The sequence below is a fragment of the Danio aesculapii genome, chromosome 7, assembly GCF_903798145.1.
Source record: "Danio aesculapii chromosome 7, fDanAes4.1, whole genome shotgun sequence".
Classification (NCBI taxonomy): domain Eukaryota; kingdom Metazoa; phylum Chordata; class Actinopteri; order Cypriniformes; family Danionidae; genus Danio; species Danio aesculapii.
The window spans coordinates 40,371,709-40,392,077 of record NC_079441.1 but is presented as its reverse complement, the minus strand read 5'-3'; the positions used below and the strand labels follow the sequence as shown (position 1 = coordinate 40,392,077).

Genomic DNA, 20,369 nt, shown 5'->3' with positions numbered 1-20,369 from the left:
GCAATGATGAGACACACAAAATTTCGTTACAAAGTTCACGCATACACACAGACACACACACACACAGCGTGCATGTTTAACTTTGCGCTGTTTTTGCACGCAAATGTGACAGGATGCATGTTAATATCCACTGCTGTATGGATATCCGTCATGTTGATGTACAAAATAACCTGATTTAACATCCACAAATTGGGATTCTTTTATAATTGCACTGAGAATCCGGCTGTGGTAAAGACGGTAAAATGCACTATTTTAAAAACATTTTAAACTTGTAAAACTCATTCTTGAGCACATTAGAAGATGATTGTTGATCACAGAGAACTGAACAGATCTTTTAATATCAGTTGCTTTGTGCACGTCCTGTCTTGTTGATATAATTATACGTGTTACTACAGAGAGAAGTTAATATGTGGCTGTCAATCAATTCGGTGGGCGGGGAAACCGCACTCCTATGTCACATTGCGCTGGGCCGCAAAATGGGAGGGATTTGGATGCTATTTTAACATCAGGAAATAAAAAAAAAAAGACTTGTTGTTTTTATATCACCCCAATATGACTGTGGACACACCATACCTACACACAGTTCTGTCCAAACAGCTTACAAAAGATGATTTTCATCATAGGTGCCCTTTAAAGTTGCTTTAAAACATGCCTTTTAAGAAGGTACTTGGATATAACAAGAGTACAACGAAACTGATGGTACAAATGGTAACAATTGTGAATAGGGCCGCACAATATATCATTTCAGATTCGATATCACAATGTGTACACCTGCAATATTCACATCGCAAAATATGCAATGCTGAGTTTGAATTATAGACCATTTTGAGGGATGTAAACAATAACTTGTTCCAAACATATTTCCTGTTTTGTTGCATGTCTACATATTGATAAATAATGTTATGATAGCTGTTCAACGTTAGGTTATGATTATTTTTGAAGATTATTTTACTTACCCCATTGGAGAGCTATTTTGGCATGCTTTAAGGGAAAAACTCTTCATTTTGACTTCTTTCTTCTTAAGTTGAAAACAAAACAATATTTTTACTTGATCTAAGAATGCTTAGATATTTAGAAAGCAAAGCAAAGAAAAGCTCTTATTCCGTTGTTATTATTCAATTTCTGTATCAGAAAACTGTTATACTCCCCCAGAAAACCATCAAATAGTGCCATTCAAGCTATCTTGCTAAATTGTATTCATATCGCAATATTTAATGCATAAAAATAAAATGTCGCTATATAATTTTTTTTTTCCAATACCATGCAACCCTAATTGTGAACATCCTGCAGTTTATGAATGCTCTAATAAATATGTGTTGAAAATCTGTTTCTTGTTGTGAAGTATATAATAGTGATTATATATATTCAGTTGAACTGGATTTAATGGGTTTATAAGTGCTCATGTGTTTACAGTGGGGGTGGTCAGCAGAGTCCCTGTTGGCTGATCTCCTGTGGAAAGATTTGCATTGATTTAGGCAGACAAATGCATTATTAGATTACGTATGCATGTTTGGAAAGTCCTCTCTCCTTTTGGTGAGTGGTGTGGAAGGAGGCATTTATATGGCTAATTAGAGAATTAATCACTTTGGAGACAAGCCAGGGCTGTTTGCCAGGATGGATAGATGAGGAAGAAGGAGAGAACAGAGATTAAGAAAAGGCACAAGAAGCACATGTTCATGCATTGGTGCCAAAAGCATTTCATCCATAAATAAACTCAGTGCTTTTAATTTTATTTCCATCCTGAATAAGACTTTTTTTCCTTTTCAGAATGCATTTATATGTACTGTAATAGTCTGCTTTGTGTGTGCTTTCAGGGTTCATCTACACAGGAGATGTGGTTCACCGAATGTTGACAGCCACACAATATATCGCTCCACTTATGGCAAACTTTGACCCCAGCCTGTCGAGAAACTCAACCGTCATCTATTTTGACAATGGTGAGAGATAGAGCCTGCAGTGACTGACTGACTGTGTGTGCTTGTGTGTGTGTGCATGAATATATGCATTCACTTTTGAGTGAAACTGAGATAAACAGAGGGTGACAGAAATAAATAATGGAATTATAGACTTCAGATATAAATAGTTGACGCGTAATTTAATTATGACACACATTTCCACTCATTTGAGTCAACTTATTTTTGGCAAAGGGAACCAAAGAGAAAACAAAAATTGAACCAATTAAACTTGCATGGAACACAGTGAACTCTTGTTGTGCCAATTAATCATGCAATTTGGACAAGCGGAATTGTATGTTATTCATTGCAGATCAAGCTTAACAAATGATTAAATAATGCTTAGTGTTGACTGAGACTGATCTCAGAGCTAGCATTAGCAGAGTTACAGCTCACTGAGTGATGCAACAAACATTAATGTTGCTTGTTAATAAAGCTGACAACACCCAAAGCATTACTGCTACTCTTCCAACCCCAAAACTAAAGTATTTTTAAATCTTCAAAATAACACTAAAAACACTTTGGGCTCTGTTTTAACGATCTAGGCTGAAAGTCTAAAGCGCATAACTCAAAAGCATTAAGGATGTGTCCGAATCCACTTTTGCTATTTTAAGGATTGAAAAATACATTCTGTTCCATGTTTGTAATGGCAGAAAAATGTATCTTTTATTATTTTTTTGCATTTATTTTGGTTAAACTTCACATGTAATTTTTCTGAGAGAAAGGAAATTAACTGAGAAAGAAACAAAAAAAATCACATTGCAAACTTTTTTTGTGAGGGCCAGTAAAAATTTTGGCAGTGCAAGTAAAAATCTGAACCACTGGCCCGATCGGCCAGTAGAAAAAATCCTTAGCATTGAACCCTGTATGGACTTGGAGGATAAGGAACGAGGTGAAGAGGCTGAGGCAGAAACAGAGAAATCCAGCAGAGATGTACTGATGAAGAGAATTAGGCCTACACTAGGGAGTGAGAAAATGTCAAGTAAGAAACGCTAATATAATGACAGTTACATTGGTTTCGAGATTACATGGATTGGAGATGCAGAAAACCCAAATCCGCAGTGTGTAGTCTGTGGTGAGGTTTTAGCTAATAGCAGTCTTAAGCCCTCATATATGGTACGGCACTTACAAACAAGACACAGCCAATTACAAGACATGACTGTACGTTTTTCATCCGAAAAGTTGAATGATCGGTTTCCTGGGTACACTGCAGCATCCACCAAGAAGCTCTAGCGATGAAAAACACGGCCGATGAACTTTTGTCTGTATTTAATGACGCTGTGAAAATTGTAAACTTCAAAAAAGCTCATCCATTAAATTCACAATATTTTATTATTTTTATTTTAATTGTGTATACAAAAAATATGTGTATTTAGTTATTGTAGTTAAAAATGTGGAGTTTAATCTAAGAAAGTGGTGCGTGACAGGTGTCAAATATTAGAAAGGTGTGCACACAGCAAAAAGTTTGGGAACCACTGGTCTAAAAGAGAATTGTGCTTATTCTCTTAATGAGTTCTGGGTGTGTTTAGAGCATAATGTGCATTAAAACAATCAGAGTCTCATCTCACATTCCCTTTAAGAGTCAGTTGTGTCACACCATGGCGGACTTTTTAAGACCATCTGCAGCGTGAGGATAAAGAATGAACCTCCTCCATTTGGCCTCTTTACTTTCTCTTTACCTTACTTTTACTCTTAACTTTGCTCTTTTACTTTTGTGGATAAGGAAACGGTGTTGTACGCACTCCACTAAGTCTATTTCTTGTTGCGTAGCCAACAATGCGCCTTAACACACCTCCTTTTTTACACCGGCACACTCATGAGTCCACAAAGGGGTGCAAATGGATTTGCTGTTTAAACAACGTGGCATTAAACGTGAAATTTAGGGTTGCGCTGGTCTGAAAATAGCAACTAAACACGTCTTGCCCCTTATTGAGCCGGGTGTATGATAGGGTCCTTAGTCTTTCACTAAGATACATCTAAGATTACCTTCACTGTCATCATTTTCCCCTCATTTTCCAACAGTTCTTTCATTTTTAATTTATTTTAGCTCATTCAGGTTAAATTATTATTTTTTGTAGAATAAATCAGTTTTCTAAAACAAGAATTGTGTTGCTTCAGCTCATTTTAAACTTGTAGTTTGAACAAGTTTATAACTGAATTCATTATTCTGTATCATACAATATATAGAACTATCAGTCTTCACACACATAAAAAACAAGTCTTTTCATAAATCAAAGATGTCGTTTATTGATCAAGTTATGCTTTCAAGATTTTAATTGTAGAACACTGCAAAGATATGGAGCCTGTACTATTAATATTGAATGTTAGAATTAAATGTATTGTGTTAAAGTGTGTGTGTGTGTGTGTGTGTGTGTGTGTGTGTGTGTGTGTGTGTGTGTGTGTGTGTGTGTGTGTGTGTGTGTGTGTGTGTGTGTGTGTGTGTGTGTGTGTTTTATAGGAACGGCTTTGGTTGTCCAGTGGGATCACGTCCATCTTCAGGATTCTTATAATCTGGGAAGTTTCACCTTTCAGGCCACATTACACAACGATGGACGAATTGTGTTTGCTTACAAAGAGGTCTGCTATTTTTTGTGTGTTTAGTTTTTTTCCTCCATGTGTCTTTGATTCTGTTTTCTGTTTCTCTCTGCCTCTGTAAATCAGCTCTTCTGTGATTACTTTCTGTTCCATCAGAGTTTGTGTGGTTTTGTCAGTGCCATTCTTTTTTCAATTTGCCTCTTACAAACACAGTCGGGCACCATGCAATGTCAAATTGAAACGAAACCAGTTCAGTTAAAATATTTCATCAGCTTTAGGACAAATCACGTGCAATCACATGTGAAAATAAAATGCACTCATCCTGTTTATTCATCGTAATACATTAAACTAATTATTCATTCATTCATTCATTTTTCCTTCGGTCAAAAAGTTCCTTTATTCATCAGGGTTCGCCACAGCGGAATGAACCACCAACTTATCCAGCTTACATTTTTTCACGCAGTGGATGCCCTTCCAGCTGCAAACCAGTACTAGGGAAACTGGAGCACCCAGAGGAAACCCACGCCAACACGTGGAGAACATGCAAACGCCACACAGAAAATGCCAACTTACCCAGCCAAGACTCGAACCAGCTACCTTCTTGCTTTGAGGCGACAGTGCTAACCACTGAGCCACAAACTAATTAATTATTACATTGAAATTATAAAAGTATTTTGCATCTTATACATATTTTAGTTAGCCATAAGTTATTCACGCAAACAATGAGTGCAAATTCAAAAGGGCTGTTTTGGTCCCATATAGCTCAAATGCACATGTGATATTGATTCTGCTCAACAGTTATATTCTAGACACAACATTGTCTGAAAATATTGAACTGCTTGTCTGAATTATACATAAGTGTTTTACATTCTTTATGAAGCAAGTGAACGTGTGATTTGATTGCCCATGTATAAAGAGAGCCATTTCTAAATCCAAAAAGCCATATCTAAATCTAAATACTAATTCACATGCAACTTCTGCAAGCTTGTATGTCATAAATTCTGTTTAATCAAATAATTTATTTTAAAGCTGCTTTTGTAACGTCTGTGATACTTTTTGCATTTAACACACTTATTTGGGGTAAATTCTGTGCAACATTTTTATATGTAGTTAATTTACATATTTTAAATATTATTCATTCATTTATTCTCCTTCGGCTTAGTCCCTTTATTCATCAGTGGTCGCCACAAGGCAATAAAAAAATCCCAACTTATCCAGCACATGTTTTACACAGCAGATGCCCTTTAAGCTACAACCCAGTCCTGGGAAACACCAATACACACATTTAGTTAGCAATTTAGCACCCGGAGGAAACCCACGACCTTCTTGCTGTCAGGTGGCAGTGCTAACCACTAAGCCACTGTGTCATCATTTTAAATATTACATTTTTTAATTAAATAATTGTATATTCTGTAGATTGTCAAATGTGACGTATGAGTTGTAAAAACACATAATAAAATGTTTCATATGTATGTGTAATGTTGTTGATAGAAATATATAACAAAATGGTAAGCCTCTAGTCAGAAGGCATTCTTGGAAATGCTTTTGAGATTGATTTGATTATTGCAAAACTCATTCAGCCCGCAAACCTCCTAACTGAATTAGGCTCCTTTCGCTCTGCATTTCTGCATTACACACTCCATATCTTCCCTTTCTTTCTTTCTTTCTTTCTTTCTTTCTTTTTTGTTTGTTTGTTTCCTTCATTTTTGTTTTGTTTTGTTTCTTCTTTTTTGTTAGTTTTTTCTTTCTTTTTTCTTTTTGTTTGTTTGTTTGTTTGTTTGTTTCTTGTTTGTTTGTTTCTTTTTTTGTTTCTTTTATTTATTTATTTATTTTCTTTCTTTATTTCTTTCTTTTGTTTTGTTTGTTTGTTTCTTTCTTATTTTTTCTTTGTTTGTTTCTGTTGTTTCTTCTTTCTTTTTTGTTTGTTTATTTCTTTTGTTTTGTTTGTTTGTTTGTTTGTTTGTTTGTTTGTTTCTTATTTTTGTTTGTTTCTTTCTTTTGTTTATTTCTTTTTTGTTTGTTTGTTTATTTGTTTGTATTTTTGTATTTTTGTTTGTTTCTTCTTTCTTTCTTTTTTGTTTGTTTGTTTGTTTGTTTGTTTCCTCTTTGTTCATTTGTTTCTTCTTTTTGTTTTGTTCGTTTGTTTCTTATTTTTTGTTAGTTTGTTTCTTCTTTCTTTTTTGTTTGTTTGTTTCTTTCTGCTTTCTTTTTTCTTTCTTTCTATGTTGTTTGTTTTGTTTGTTTCTTTTTTGTTTCTTTCTTCTTTATTTGTTTGTTTGTTTCCTCTTTTGTTTGTTTTTTCTTTTTGTTTTTCTTTTTTGTTTGTTTGTTTCTTGCTTTCTGCTTTCTTCTTTCTTTCTTTCTTTCTTTCTTTCTTTCTTTCTTTCTTTCTTTCTTTCTTTCTTTCTTTCTTTCTTTCTTTCTTTCTTTCTATTTTGTTTGTTTTGTTTGGGTTTTTTTTCTTTCTTTCTTTCTTCTTTATTTGTTTGTTTGTTTCCTCTTTTGTTTGTTTTTTCTTCTTTTTGTTTGTTTGTTTGTTTGTTTGTTTCAATTTTCATTTTTGTTTGTTTCTTTCTTTCAATTTTCTTTTTTGTTTGTTTGTTTCTTTCTTTCTTTCTTGCTTTTTTGTTTTGTTTGTTTCTTGTTTCTTTGTTTCTTTATATAATTTCTTCCTTCCTTCCAAATTCACCAGTTCATGTCACAGTGAATGAACAATGTTTTTATTTCAGGTCCCAGTGCAGATTGCAAAGATAAGCTCTGTCAATCATCCAGTAAAGGTTGGGCTCTCTGATGCCTTTGTGGTGGTCCACAAGATTCAGCAGATCCCTAGTGAGTGAAAAAAACACCAAAAACCAAACACACACACACACACACACACAAATACTGCATCAAAACACCAGCAATCCATCTGCATATTCCTTATGTGTGTTGTTTTCTAAGACGTGAGTTGATGGCTGAATTTGACAGGTGCGCAGCCTTCCAGAAAACTATGAATATGTTTGTTCTGAGAGTCAGGTACTTCAGGGATGAATTCAAACCTCCATCTTCACTCATTCTCAGGATGTCTGTTTGTTGTCTGTCATGCCCAGCAGGAACAGTCTTTGATGTAGTAGTAACTGTGAGCCCAGAAGGACCAAACCTGAGCTGAAATTAGCAGATGAATATGTCTGGAGTCGGGTAGTGAGTGAGTGTGTTTGAGGACCAGAGGAGAGGAGCAGTTTGCTGTCAGGACATCATGAATGGAGGCTCATGATTTTCCAAGACAGCTTATTCTTTCCGAGCGTATGTTTGTTTGTGACTGTCGGCTGAGAAAGGTCAGGATTTGCATCATTCTGTCTTTCTATCTGTTACAATATGGGGAGAGACGACTCTGAGGGGAAGATGAGAATGAGATGGACTTACTGTGAGAGCTTAATAGTCTCGCTACCCATTGACTAATTAGTGTCTGGAGACTCATCAGGTGACACTGTTTAAGATGCACTCATGAAGACTTTGTATCTTCAGGCAATATCAGCATGCTACTGAGGAGTTTTCTGACACCCTATGGGCAAGAAATGTAATTACCCACAGGAAGAGAAAAACAGCCTTCAATGAACAAGCTACAATTTCCTGCCTTGAAGTTTAGCCTCTCTTTTATGTATTAATAAACTGGAGATGTGGGTTCCAGCAAGGTCAGGCAGTTACTTCCTCAGCTGCAGACAAACAGTCACTTTATCTGAGGGATACACTGACCTGCCGTGCACATTCAGCTGGAGAGCTGACACATGAAAAAAACCACACACACACACACACACACACACACACACAAACAGTTTTGTTTGACTTTGATTTGACTCATGGGCGTCCAGTCTTGTTTGTGGAGCTCTCCTGAATCCATCAAAACTGTTCATCGGGAGCTTCACAGGGTCAATATACATGGCTGGGCTGCTATAGCCAAACCTTTGGTCACCCGTGCCAATGCCAGACATTGGTTTCAATGGTGCCAGCAGGGAAAATCTTGGGCTGTGGACAATGTGAAACATGTATTGTCCTCTGATGAGTCCACATTCACTGTCTTTACCACATCCAGGAGAGTTACGGTGTGGAGAACCCCCAAAGAAAGACTACCGAACTATTGTGGAGGACAATTGTGCACACAATGGGGCAAACATTCTATCCTGAAGGTGGTGACATGTATCAAGATGAAGTGCACTAATACACAGAGCAAGACTGGTGACAGATGGGTTAGTTGAACATGAAAGTGAAGTTGAACATCTCCCATGGCCTGCATAGTCACCAGGTTTAAATATTATTGAGTCACTTTGGGGTGTTTTGGAGGAGCGAGTCAGAAATAGTTTTCCTCCACCAGCATCATGTAATGACTATTCTGCAATAAAAATGGCTCAAAATTCCTCTGGCCACTGTACAGAACTTGTATCTATCATTCAAGATGAATTAATACCAGTTTCAGTTTCATTGTCTAACCCCTCTTTTATTTAGTATTTAGTAACCTATAAAGCATCTGGAAAGTATTCATAGTGCATCATTTTTCCCACATTTTTTTATGTAACAGCCTTATTCTAAAATGGATTAAATTCATTTCTTTTCTCAAAATTCTACACACAATACCCCATAATGACAATGTGAAAAAGATTTTTTTGAAATTGTTGCAAATTTATTAAAAATAAAAAACCTGAAAAATCACATGTACATAAGTATTCACAGCCTTTGTTCAATACTTTGTTGATGCACCTTTGGCAGCAATTACAGCCTAAAGTCTTTTTGAATATAATGCCACAAGCTAGGCACACCTGTCTTTGGGAATGTTTGCCCATTTCTCTTTGCAGTACCTCTCAAGCTCTATTATTTTGGATGGGAATCGACGGTGTGCAGCCATTTTCAGATCTCTCCAGAGATGTTCAATAGGATTGAGGTCTGGGCTTTGGCTGGGCCACTCAAGGACATTCACTGAGTTGTTGTGAACCACTCCATTGATATTTTGGCTGTGTGCTTTGGATCATTGTCCTGCTGGAAGATGAACCGTCGCCTCAGTCTGAGGTCAAGAGCACTCTGAAGCAGGTTTTAATTCAGGATGTCTCTGTACATTGCTGCATTCATCTTTCCCTCTATCCTGACTAGTCTTCCAGTTCCTGCTGCTGAAAAACATCCCCACAGCATGATGCTGCCACCACCAAGCTTCACTGTAGGGATGGTATTAGCCTGGTGATGAGCAGTGCCTGGTTTTCTCTAAAAGTGTAATGCCTGGCATTTACTCCAAAGAGTTCAATTTTAGTCTCATCAGACCAGAGAATTTAGTTTCTTATGGTCTGAGAGTCCTTCAGATGCCTTTTGACAAATTCCAGGCGGGCAGTGGCTTCCGTATGGCCACTCTACCATACAGGCCTGATTGGTGGATTGCTGCACAGATGGTTGTCCTTCTCTAAGATTTTCCTCTCCACAGAAGAACGCTGGAGCTCAGACAGAGTGACCATCAGGTTACTGATCACCTCTCTGACTAAGGCCCTTCTCCCCCGATCACTCAGCTTAAATGGCCGGCCTGGTGGTTCCAAACATCTTCCACTTACGGATGATGGAGGCCACTGTGCTTATTGGAACTTTCAGAGCAGCAGATATTTTTCTGTAACCTTCCCCAGCCTTGTGCCTCGAGACAATCCTGTCTCAGTTGTCTACAGACAATTCCTTTGTCTTCATGCTTGGTTTGTGCTTTGACATGCACTATCAACCCTGGGACCTTATAAAGACAGGTGTATGCCTTTTCAAATCATGTCCAATCAACTGAATTCACCACAAGTGCACTCCAATTAAGCTGATGAAACATCTCAAGAATGATCAGTGGAAACAGAATGTATCTGAGCTCAATTTAGAGCTTCACAGCAAAGGCTGTGATTACTTATGTACAAGTGATTTTTCATTTTTTTTATTTTGAATAAATTTGCAACATTTTCAAAAAATCTTTTTTCAAATTTTGAGGAAATAAATTAATTTAATTCATTTTGCAATAAGGCTGTAACAAAATGTGGAAAACATGAAGTGCTATGAATACTTTCCGGATGCACTATAAATGCCAAGCTGATTTGCCAAAAGTTAATTTCAAACCCAGAGTGTGTAAATACCCAGAAATAAATGTTAATTCTTTGTAAATGAAGAGCAATGTAAAATGTAAATTTAAGATTCAATTTGCCCATGGTTTAGAATAAACCTAGATTAACTATAATCCTGAGTTAACATCTTTCTAAACACTTCTTTTAACCCAGTGTAAAGAAACATTTTAGTCTTATAATTTAGAAGCAGGATTAATTGATTTGAAACCCTGTCCTGGAGAAATGCTGAACATCTACAGTGTGAAATTATACAGTGTTAGATTGTTACTGCTAGATAGTTATAAACCAACAGCTAATCGTGCCCCTCATGTTCACATGCTTTCGATCAGTGGTTCTCAAATTTTCTTTCGCACGCCCCCATTAAAAGCAAAAAAGGACAAATTTGCCACTCGCTTTACATATTAAAAAAATTATTTTAATTTTACTACACTTTCCCAGTCCCTCGGAAACCACTGCTTTATATAATTATGGGAACACCGCACAATATTAAAAGCATGTTTCCTCAAAAAAAAGAAAAACAGGAGAAATCCTAAGAACTGATAACAGTCTATTCAGAACAATAGCTTGATGCAATATATAATAAGCACAATGCTACCACATTTACAGAATGTAAACAGGTCACATGCTGGGTTCATCCATGTAATCACACTGACACTTAAACTAGGCGTATATAGGTAGACTAACCCAGTGTTTACGAATACAAAGTGTGAAATGTCAGTGTATGAATACCCTGGATTAATTGTTAACCTCAGGTAAATTATGAACAAAGTGTAGCAATAATATCCCATGACACTGTCTAGATTTTTGGTGATTTAAGTCAGTGTGGAAAGCCTTTATAAATCTGTACACATCGAGAAATCGTGCTACAGTACACAGCCTGTCTTCATTCTAATTCAATTTTCCATTTCACTGCTTTTAGGCAATTCAGCTACCAGTCACGTAGATGGGTTATAACTGAATGCATCTGTATTGCAGTCTTATTCATGCATGCATGTACATGCATTTGATCCAGCATGTGTCAGTGATGGTGGGCTTAACTTTAACTCAGAGACTATAATATACAGTTGAAGTCAGAATTATTAGCCCCCCTGAATTATTAGCCTCCCTGTTTATTTTTTCCCCAATTTCTGTTTAACGGAGAAAAGATTTATTCAGCACATTTCTAAACATAATAGTTTTAATAACTCATCTCTAATAACTGATTTATTTTATCTTTGCCATGATGACAGTAAATAATATTTGACTAGATATTTTTAAAGACACTTCTATAAAGCTTAAAGTGACATTTAAAGCCTTAACTAGGTTAATTAGGTTAACTAGGCAGGTTAGGGTAATTAGGCAAGTTATTGTATAATCATGGATTGTTCTGTAGACTATCGAAAAAAATAGCTTAAAGGGGCTACAAATTTTGACCTTAAAATGGTTTTTAAAAAATCTCAAAAATGCTTTTATTCTAGCCGAAATAAAACAAAAAGACTTACTCAAAGGGGGGCTAATTATTCTGACTTCAAAAGGGGGCTAATAATTCAACTGTATATGTGAACCACAAACCAAGTCCAAATGGTAATTCTTTTTCTGAAAATTGAATAAATAAGATACAGTATATTATGATAGAACAATATTTGCCATATGATATGTTTGAAATCTGGATTCTAAGGGTTACAAAAATCAAAACTTGCCTTTTAAAGTTTTTCCATTTTTAGCTATGCAAATTACTAAACTATTTTTAAAATATGTTTACATTAGGAATTTTACAAAATATCTGCGTGGAACACGATTTTAGACTATATGGTGATACATTTTCAAGGTAAAGGGGATAAAACAGTAAAGGAATAGTTCACATATGAAGGAAAATGTACTGTTAATTAATTTATCCAATATTTAGGTCACTTTTTTCTCTTAGTATAACTTTTTATCTGAAACTTTGGTTCTTGGGGATTTAGACTGTGATGCAAGTCAAAAGCTTTTGGTTTCACTTAAAAACATAACATAACTAAATGAATATCTGCGTCTCCTTGAAGGAGAAATTAAAAGGTAATGTTGTAAATAATGATGCAGAATCCTTCTGTAACATTAACTACTGGTGTCTCTGTGGGACAGGAAAAGCACTTTAAATATTTAAATATGTTCTATAATATTTCCAATTGATGCTGTTTTATTTTTTGCACTGTAGAAAAATACACTGCACTTCTCTGCAGAAAATAATTTTAAACATCAAGCAGCATAACAGACTGTTTCAGTACAGCTAAATTAACTGGAAGTGGCTCATACCAGAAACCTTGCACATTCAAGTCACGAATGGCCATTAAAAATGAGGTGGATAAGTTGAAAGTATGATAAATGTGTTATACGTGAAACTCAATTACTCTTTCTCTCTCTCTCTAGTTCCTTGTGCTAGACAGCAGTTCTGCAATCCAAATGATTCACATGCTAACTGTAATATTTATCTGTGTGACACTAGATGTGCGGAGGAAGACTATCTATGAGTATCACAGAGTGGAGCTGTTAAAGACCAAAATTACCAACACTACAGCTGTGGAAATGATTCCACTACCCAGTAAGCCAATGAAAAACACACACATATACACACACACACACACACACACACAAATACACAAACTTATTATATTCTAAAATATAAATGTCATGTACCTTATACAAGTTTTTTTTTTTAAATATATAAAAGTTTTATATCAGATATACGGTTATATACGGTTTGGTATGTTGTTACACAAAGTCAAAATGTATAAATTAATCAAATCAAATAAATCAAAACCTAAACAAATCAACCTAACTAACCTAAATCAAATTTTATAAGAAAAAGTTTGGGCGCCTCTGCTTTATATCTAAGCGTACACGAACATACATTCAACACATGCACAGGAGAAAGAGTCACCCTCAAGCAGTGTCTGAGCTTTTCTCTACAAAAGTTATTAGCAATAAAATATCTTTGTACTCATTTTAAGAAGAATTGCAGGATTTTGTCTTCAACATTGTCCATTTCTTTCCTCTCTGTGAAGCAAAAATGTAATGCTTACAGCTGATCTGATCATAATGTATTCTGAGCACTGATGAGCACATCATTAACTGATGATTACTTACAAAAGCCATGTTGTGCAAACGGTTAGAGGACAAAACAGATCTCCCCAAAAAAAGCTGAAGTATACTTTGGGCTGTACCTTTTTTTGCAATGTTAGATTTTATAATAGACCGTATACTGAACATTTCTCACAGGTTATACAGTGCTACAGTGCTTAGCATAATTGAGTAAAGCCCGTTTTAATAATGAATATTTGTATCCATTTCTCAGTGAATATAGGACATGTATTTTGGTGCAATTAAACAAAACAGATATATAAAACAGATATATTTATTAAAATAATACTTTAGTCACCAAACATATTTAGAAATTAAAAGATAATACAATTAAATTCAAGCAAAATATTGCAAATAAAAAGTTCAACCTACAAAATTTCAACAACATTTTTCCATTTTTTGCTTCTCTTGATTTTTCCTCTTTTCTAAATTTGTATTTAACATTTTTCTATAACATATAAATTTGGGTCTACTAATTTTTGGACCGTCATCGTAAATTATTTTGTTAGATTAGCTCCAGATTTGTCTTCAGTACTGACTAATCTAATGTATATGTACAAGTATTACATTGTATAGCTTCCTATTAATAATATGAATTTAAAAGATAGATTTGTGAAGAGTGTACTTACATATGCTGTAAAAAATTTATTATTTGACTTTTTTTTGGCCGGGAAAAAAAAAAAAGTCTGTTAAATCACATAAATTTATCGTAAAACAATGGACTGTAAGTTACAGAAATTTCCTTAAATATAGATTTCCGGTAAATTTCTGTCATTTTGATGTCTGTTATTTTACAGTAATTTAACAGCTGCCAGAAAAAATTGTAAAATAACAGATTTTTTTATAGTGTATGCTGAGCACTGTATGAAAGTCCAGTTCATTGTTGGATTAGCCTTTTACTCTATACACAAATGGTTCTGTGCTTACGCATTTTCTATGTCTGTTTCTTTCTTTTTCACAGCATGTCTTCAATTCACAAGCTGCACTTCTTGCATAGCATCACAGATTAACTTCAACTGCAGCTGGTGTCACCGGCTCAGTAGGTGAGAAAACAAGCTTCCTTCATTTCTCTCTTCACTAGTCTAATGCCATTTTGCTGGAATTAAAGATGCCTGGAGGTGGTGCAGTGAACGAGGGGAGTAATTTACATTTTACAAGTTCTGTCAGCAGTTACTGAAACAGAAGTGCTCCCGACACAGACATTCACGAGATGTGCAGAGAGAATTCACCACTTCTGATTCAGCAGCCACACAGAGTTACAAGATTGCCGTTGTATGTAAAGATAGACTAAAATTGAAATGAACTGTAAACATCACATGTAAACTACTGCATTAATGAAATGCCTCTTGCATTACAGAGAGAGAGTCTTTTATACCAGGACTGCTTTTTTCTTTTCTTAAAGTGCAAAAGAGGGAAAATAAAGTCGCATTCCTGCTGATTCATGCCCGGGCTCTCTCACCTCCTGAGCCCAGACAGCTTTACTCTGTAGATCACATACCAAAGAACAGACGAGACCGAGACACCCGACCCCCTTCTGCTTTATTTTCCTGGCAATCTTTCCATCTGCAGACTTTCAATCCCTCGCTTTTATTCTCAGGCAGATACATGCACACCCACACGCATACTTAATTTCTCATGGATTCAGGAGTATAATATCCCAGTTGGTGTTTATTGTTAGATTTAGGTGTGGAGGTCTTTGTACAAGTTTCAGTTTTATCAAGTGCGTATGAATTTCAAGATGCACCATTTCTTAGTGCACTTGTTATTATTCAATAAATCATTACAGAGTGCTACTATTATGCTTTTCTTTTAAAGCTTCCTCCTAATTTTGTTTTGAATGTCAATTACAATACAATTTTATCCACACAAGGTTGAGAAACAGCTTACTATATTCTGTAGCTTCAAACAAAACTATTTCTAGAAAAATCTCTTTCACTATGTGTAATGTCTAGGGAGCAGATGAAGAGTTGTATTTAATTTATAGCAACTGTTGACATAGGGGTGTATAGATATACAGTACAATAAGTCTGATCAGAAGGTGAAAGTTATTTCTGTGATATAAAAATAGTTTAAAAGTAAGTTAAATACGTAAATTTTTGTATTTTTATTTTGAAATTTAGCTATAAATACAATTCCTCGTGCTCCCTAGACATCATATGTAGTTCTTAACATATTGCTGTTGTTTAGTCCCAACAGGGACAGTACGTCAACATGACGTCAGATTGAGGTTGTTTGGAAATGAAAATTGGGTTGTCGTCAGAATCAATGTCTAACATCCAACCTAAATCATCCAAATATCAGCATCTAATGATGTTACAGATTGATATTGTGTGGACGTTACCACTATGACACCTATCAGACAATGGATTTTGGTTGCCATACCTGACGACTGAATGTCTGTATGTGACGTCAATATGATGTTGGTTTAAGATGTTGGATTTTGGTCACTTTCCAACTCAACCTAAAATCAACCAAATATCAACGTCTAATGACGTCTATCAGGCAGATTTTGCATGTTGGTGGCTATACCTGACGACTGAATGTCTGTATTTGACATCAATATGATGTTGGTTTAAGATGTTGACTCCACGTTGGATTTTGGTCACTTTCCAACACCATCTAAAATCAATCAAATATCAATGTCATTTGGCATGGTTATTGGACATCATAATAATGTTATCCTTAGATGCTGGCTAGACATTGAAATTTGGTCACCTGATGTCTTATCATCACGATGTGATGTTGTGTGCCTGCTGTGGTTGGCCTTAAAAAGATCTTTAAAACCTCTTAAATTTACCCTCATAAAACCTGCAGAAACCCTCACCAATTGTACACACTAGATATGTTTCCATCTACCTATTTTTTATCCAAAATGTGCATTAAAAAATGGTTGATGGAAACGTCAAAATACTCATAAATTTTGAAAATGTGCATAAGAAATATATGCTCATAACTAAGTAGGATAAACTTTTTATTCGATAAGAAAAGATGCACATAAACTATGATGGAAACACTTTTACCGAATAAATTCCAGTATGCATTAAAAAAGGTCATGTGATTTTATTAAAGGAGATCATGTGATGACGAAAATGTGTGTGAATGGACAAATCAGCAGGCTGAGCACATTGTAAAACAATTGAAAAGTTGTTTTGGTCATTCTTAAATGCCTTAATTGTTTCAGTATTAGTGTTATTATATTAATAATTAGCAAGAGCGTTTGTCCATAATTACCAAGAACGAATTGTCACGAGCGTCTGTGTTTCACGTCTCACACCTTCAAAAGCCACTTCATGTTTATTGCATTTTGTTCGCTTTGACTCATTGGATGGAAACGCTGCTTTATTTGCATGTCTTTTATGCAATATTCCAGTTTTGCACATAATTTAATTTGCATTTTTGGATGGAAACATAGTTACTTTCGTATCAATTCGAAGAATCAGTTCAATAATCAAACATTAGTTGATCAGTCTGAACTTCCTTCGCAAAGACAAGTTAAGCAAGATGGATCCAAAAAGTAGATTTAGAGAATAAAATCCACACACATTTCTCTTGTCACTGCTGAATTGAGCAGAGTTTATTCAACAGAAATTGCTGTTGTGATTTTTGTCATCATAAAAAAACAAAGTTCAGGGCTGTAACCTGGATGACAGAGACAACGTTAGGTGCAGGTTTCTTCGGTAGTCAGGCAAGCAAGGGTCAACACAGGTGCAAACAGATGAATAAAGGCAAATCCAGAATCGTAGACACTATAACAGGCGAGAGGTCAGAAGGCAGGCAGTGAACATGGACAAACAGACAAACTTGGCAAGGGTCAAAACACAGACAAACAAGACTAAGGAAACCGCGTTGAATTGTCACTTTATAGGTAAACAAGACTCGGCCAGGAAGTGAGTGTGTGTGCTGCTAAAATAGTGTGTGCAATTAGTCCAGAAGCAGCATCAGCTGTGGAAGTCCAATCAGTGGAGACTTGGAGCAGGTGTGTGTGTGTGTGTGGCATGACTGAATACGTAGATCATAAGATGTAGTCCATGTGAAAGTGAGTTCTTACCAGCGACCTCTGGTGGTTAGAGATCGCTGGTAATCATGACAAGGGCTGGTTTCAAACTGTAAAAGTACATACTGAAAGTTGGACTCAAAAAAATTAAACTAACTGTATTTGGTGGCCAAAGCTGACAATGTTTGTGTGCAGCCAGTGAAGAGATTATGCAAATGTGTTTCAGATCTACATACATTGATTACAGAATTGAACCTCATTGATGGCCACGCGTTTACAATAAAATTACTAATATAATAATAATAATAATATTAACACTATTTGCTGTGCACTTTGATGATTCTTAAGCACATTACTTACTACTAAATATAGTATGTAGAAATTGCATAATAGGGGCACTTTAAATACAAAACATAATGATGCACATGCACACTTTCATTGTCAGTGGGATCTTGTTTTTTCCATCAATCCAAGAAAATGTGCCTCTAAACCGGTGGGACTGGATAATTAAATGGGAACACAGTCTTAAATTTTCTCCTAGTAGACAAGGGAGTTATATTCAGACTTCATCAATATTCATATCCATATTTGTTTGGCTGGAGGTTATGGAAACAATGCGCAGTTAGTAATTGCTGCTGTAATTAAAGTTTTTTTTTGGCTTGATAAACACTGTAGATGTGTGTGTTTGTGTGTTAGAAAGTAAGAGTGAGCGCAAGCTAATGAGACAGTAAATGCAGGTAACTGCAAGGTTGATTTAGGCTAATAATGACAGTCTGGTCTTCCCAATGCAAATAATAAACAATTTACCCTTTGTCTTTGGAGAGAGGAGATGAAGTCTGATCTGCAACACACAAAATCCAAAAAACAAGCTTTAATTGAGGAGAAGAAGGGTGTCAGACTGTTAGCAGGGTGTTGAATATGATATCTTTCATATTTCATTAGGCTGAAATAATGAGATTACTTTAACAGATGAGTCTGTTAATAACATTACGTGCATCAGAAACATAGATCTGCATTCTTGGAAAAGGGTTCTTTCACCCTGAAGGTCAGATTATTACTGGATGAGAATAAATTTGAGCTGACTGCTTTTGCAGCCATTAACATGTAAATGAGATTATGAAAGGATGGAGAAGTGCTGACGAAGGATGGGCGAACTCAAATCCAGAGAGATGTATTGCACTTTTACTTGTCTTCCTTGTGTGATTTATTGGGGCTCAGGTTAACTGCTTGGGAGAGAAAAGAAAAGCAGGCATAATGACCATGGCAAAGCTATAAAAGTCAATGACTCAAAATCAAATTTGTTTGGTAAATGTAAGTCCCTGCTAATCAAATACGATATAAATAGCAAGGGTTTTAATAGATGAATTTAAAAAAGGAGATTGAATAGAAAGTTCTAGTAATAACAGGTCAAGTGTTGATAGAAATGCTTGCGTGGTTTTGAACCTTGCATCATTAGTTTTTATACTTATGTTATTATAAAATTAGATAATCTAATCAGATATTCCTTTAAAAAGAGACCAGTCTTAGGTCTGTTTTCCAAACCATGAACATTAAGTGTCTTTACATCCATAATTATAAATCTATCTATGTTCAAAATGGCAGTTATCAAGTTAAAGGGACATTAAAGTATACAGTTAGTATGAATATGTTTTATGTACTCTCACATTATCAGTTATTAATTCTTAAGTGTTATTTGTTTTTGTTTTTTTTAGATTAACTTTGCTTAACAGAGCATTTGAATCAGTGTTAGTGGTAACACATTACAAGCAATGCGAGTTACATAATAATATTACTTTTCTAAGTAACGAGTAAAGTAACGCATTACTTTTCAAAATGAATAATATTTGAGTCATTTTTTTATGTAATGCGACTTACTTTTTAGCTTAATTAATTAGTTTTAAAAAACTCCTGCACTCAATGAGAGAATACACTATTTACAAGAACAGACTGAAACAAAGATGGCAGAACCTTACATTTCTGTGATGGAAGTATTCTGAATGCATTGAAGAAAATGAAAAGGGGATTGTCTCAATGGACAGTGATTTTATGGAACTAGTAAGACAAAAAGAACAAAAGTAGCAAACACATTGCTTTAAACTTTCATTAAACTGTAAATACAACATGTATAAGTCTGGGTCATGAAATTGTCAGAAGATAACATTATCCTAACAAATTTTTTGCTACTATTTTTTTTTTAAGTAAATAGAGGTTATACAATGCATTGTTAATTGCAGAGCTCCTCTATTTAAAAAAGGGAAGAGAAAAAAAAACCTGTAGGTTTTGAAAGAGATCAAGCCTCAACCATGAAAAAATAATGCATAAGTACTGTAGTCCATTACTTACTATAAAAAGTAACGTAAGTAATTTTACTTTCAAAGGTAACTAGCATTACTTTCAAAGGTAACTTTACCCAACACTGATTAGAATATGACATGGGTAAATCTAAACATTTTTAATCATGAAAAAGATCATCAGAATTGCCCATGGTGGGTTATTTTAGCATAATTGAGCAAGTGGTCGTTTGAATACATTATATATAGGCCTGCAACCAAAGTAATCAAGAAAAAAACAAACTAATCACTTTAAAAATTAAGCTATGTGTAATATAATGAAATGAAAATGTATTGAACACATAAAGAAAAGGAGGTGTAAAAAGCCCAGACAGCAGCTGAAATCTCTCAGTAGATAGAA

The 20,369-nt window shown here is 35.2% G+C and overlaps 1 protein-coding gene across 1 annotated transcript in view; it reads left to right on the top strand.

The window, feature by feature from the left end:
• plxdc2b (plexin domain containing 2b) overlaps positions 1–20,369 on the top strand; it is a 118,468-nt gene that overhangs the window by 70,235 nt on the left and 27,864 nt on the right. The window contains exons 5-9 of the mRNA XM_056461956.1: positions 1,815–1,937; positions 4,411–4,529; positions 7,217–7,316; positions 13,050–13,145; positions 14,646–14,727. Coding sequence (XP_056317931.1) covers positions 1,815–1,937; positions 4,411–4,529; positions 7,217–7,316; positions 13,050–13,145; positions 14,646–14,727 — 520 coding nt within the window. The remainder of the gene's footprint in view (positions 1–1,814; positions 1,938–4,410; positions 4,530–7,216; positions 7,317–13,049; positions 13,146–14,645; positions 14,728–20,369) is intronic.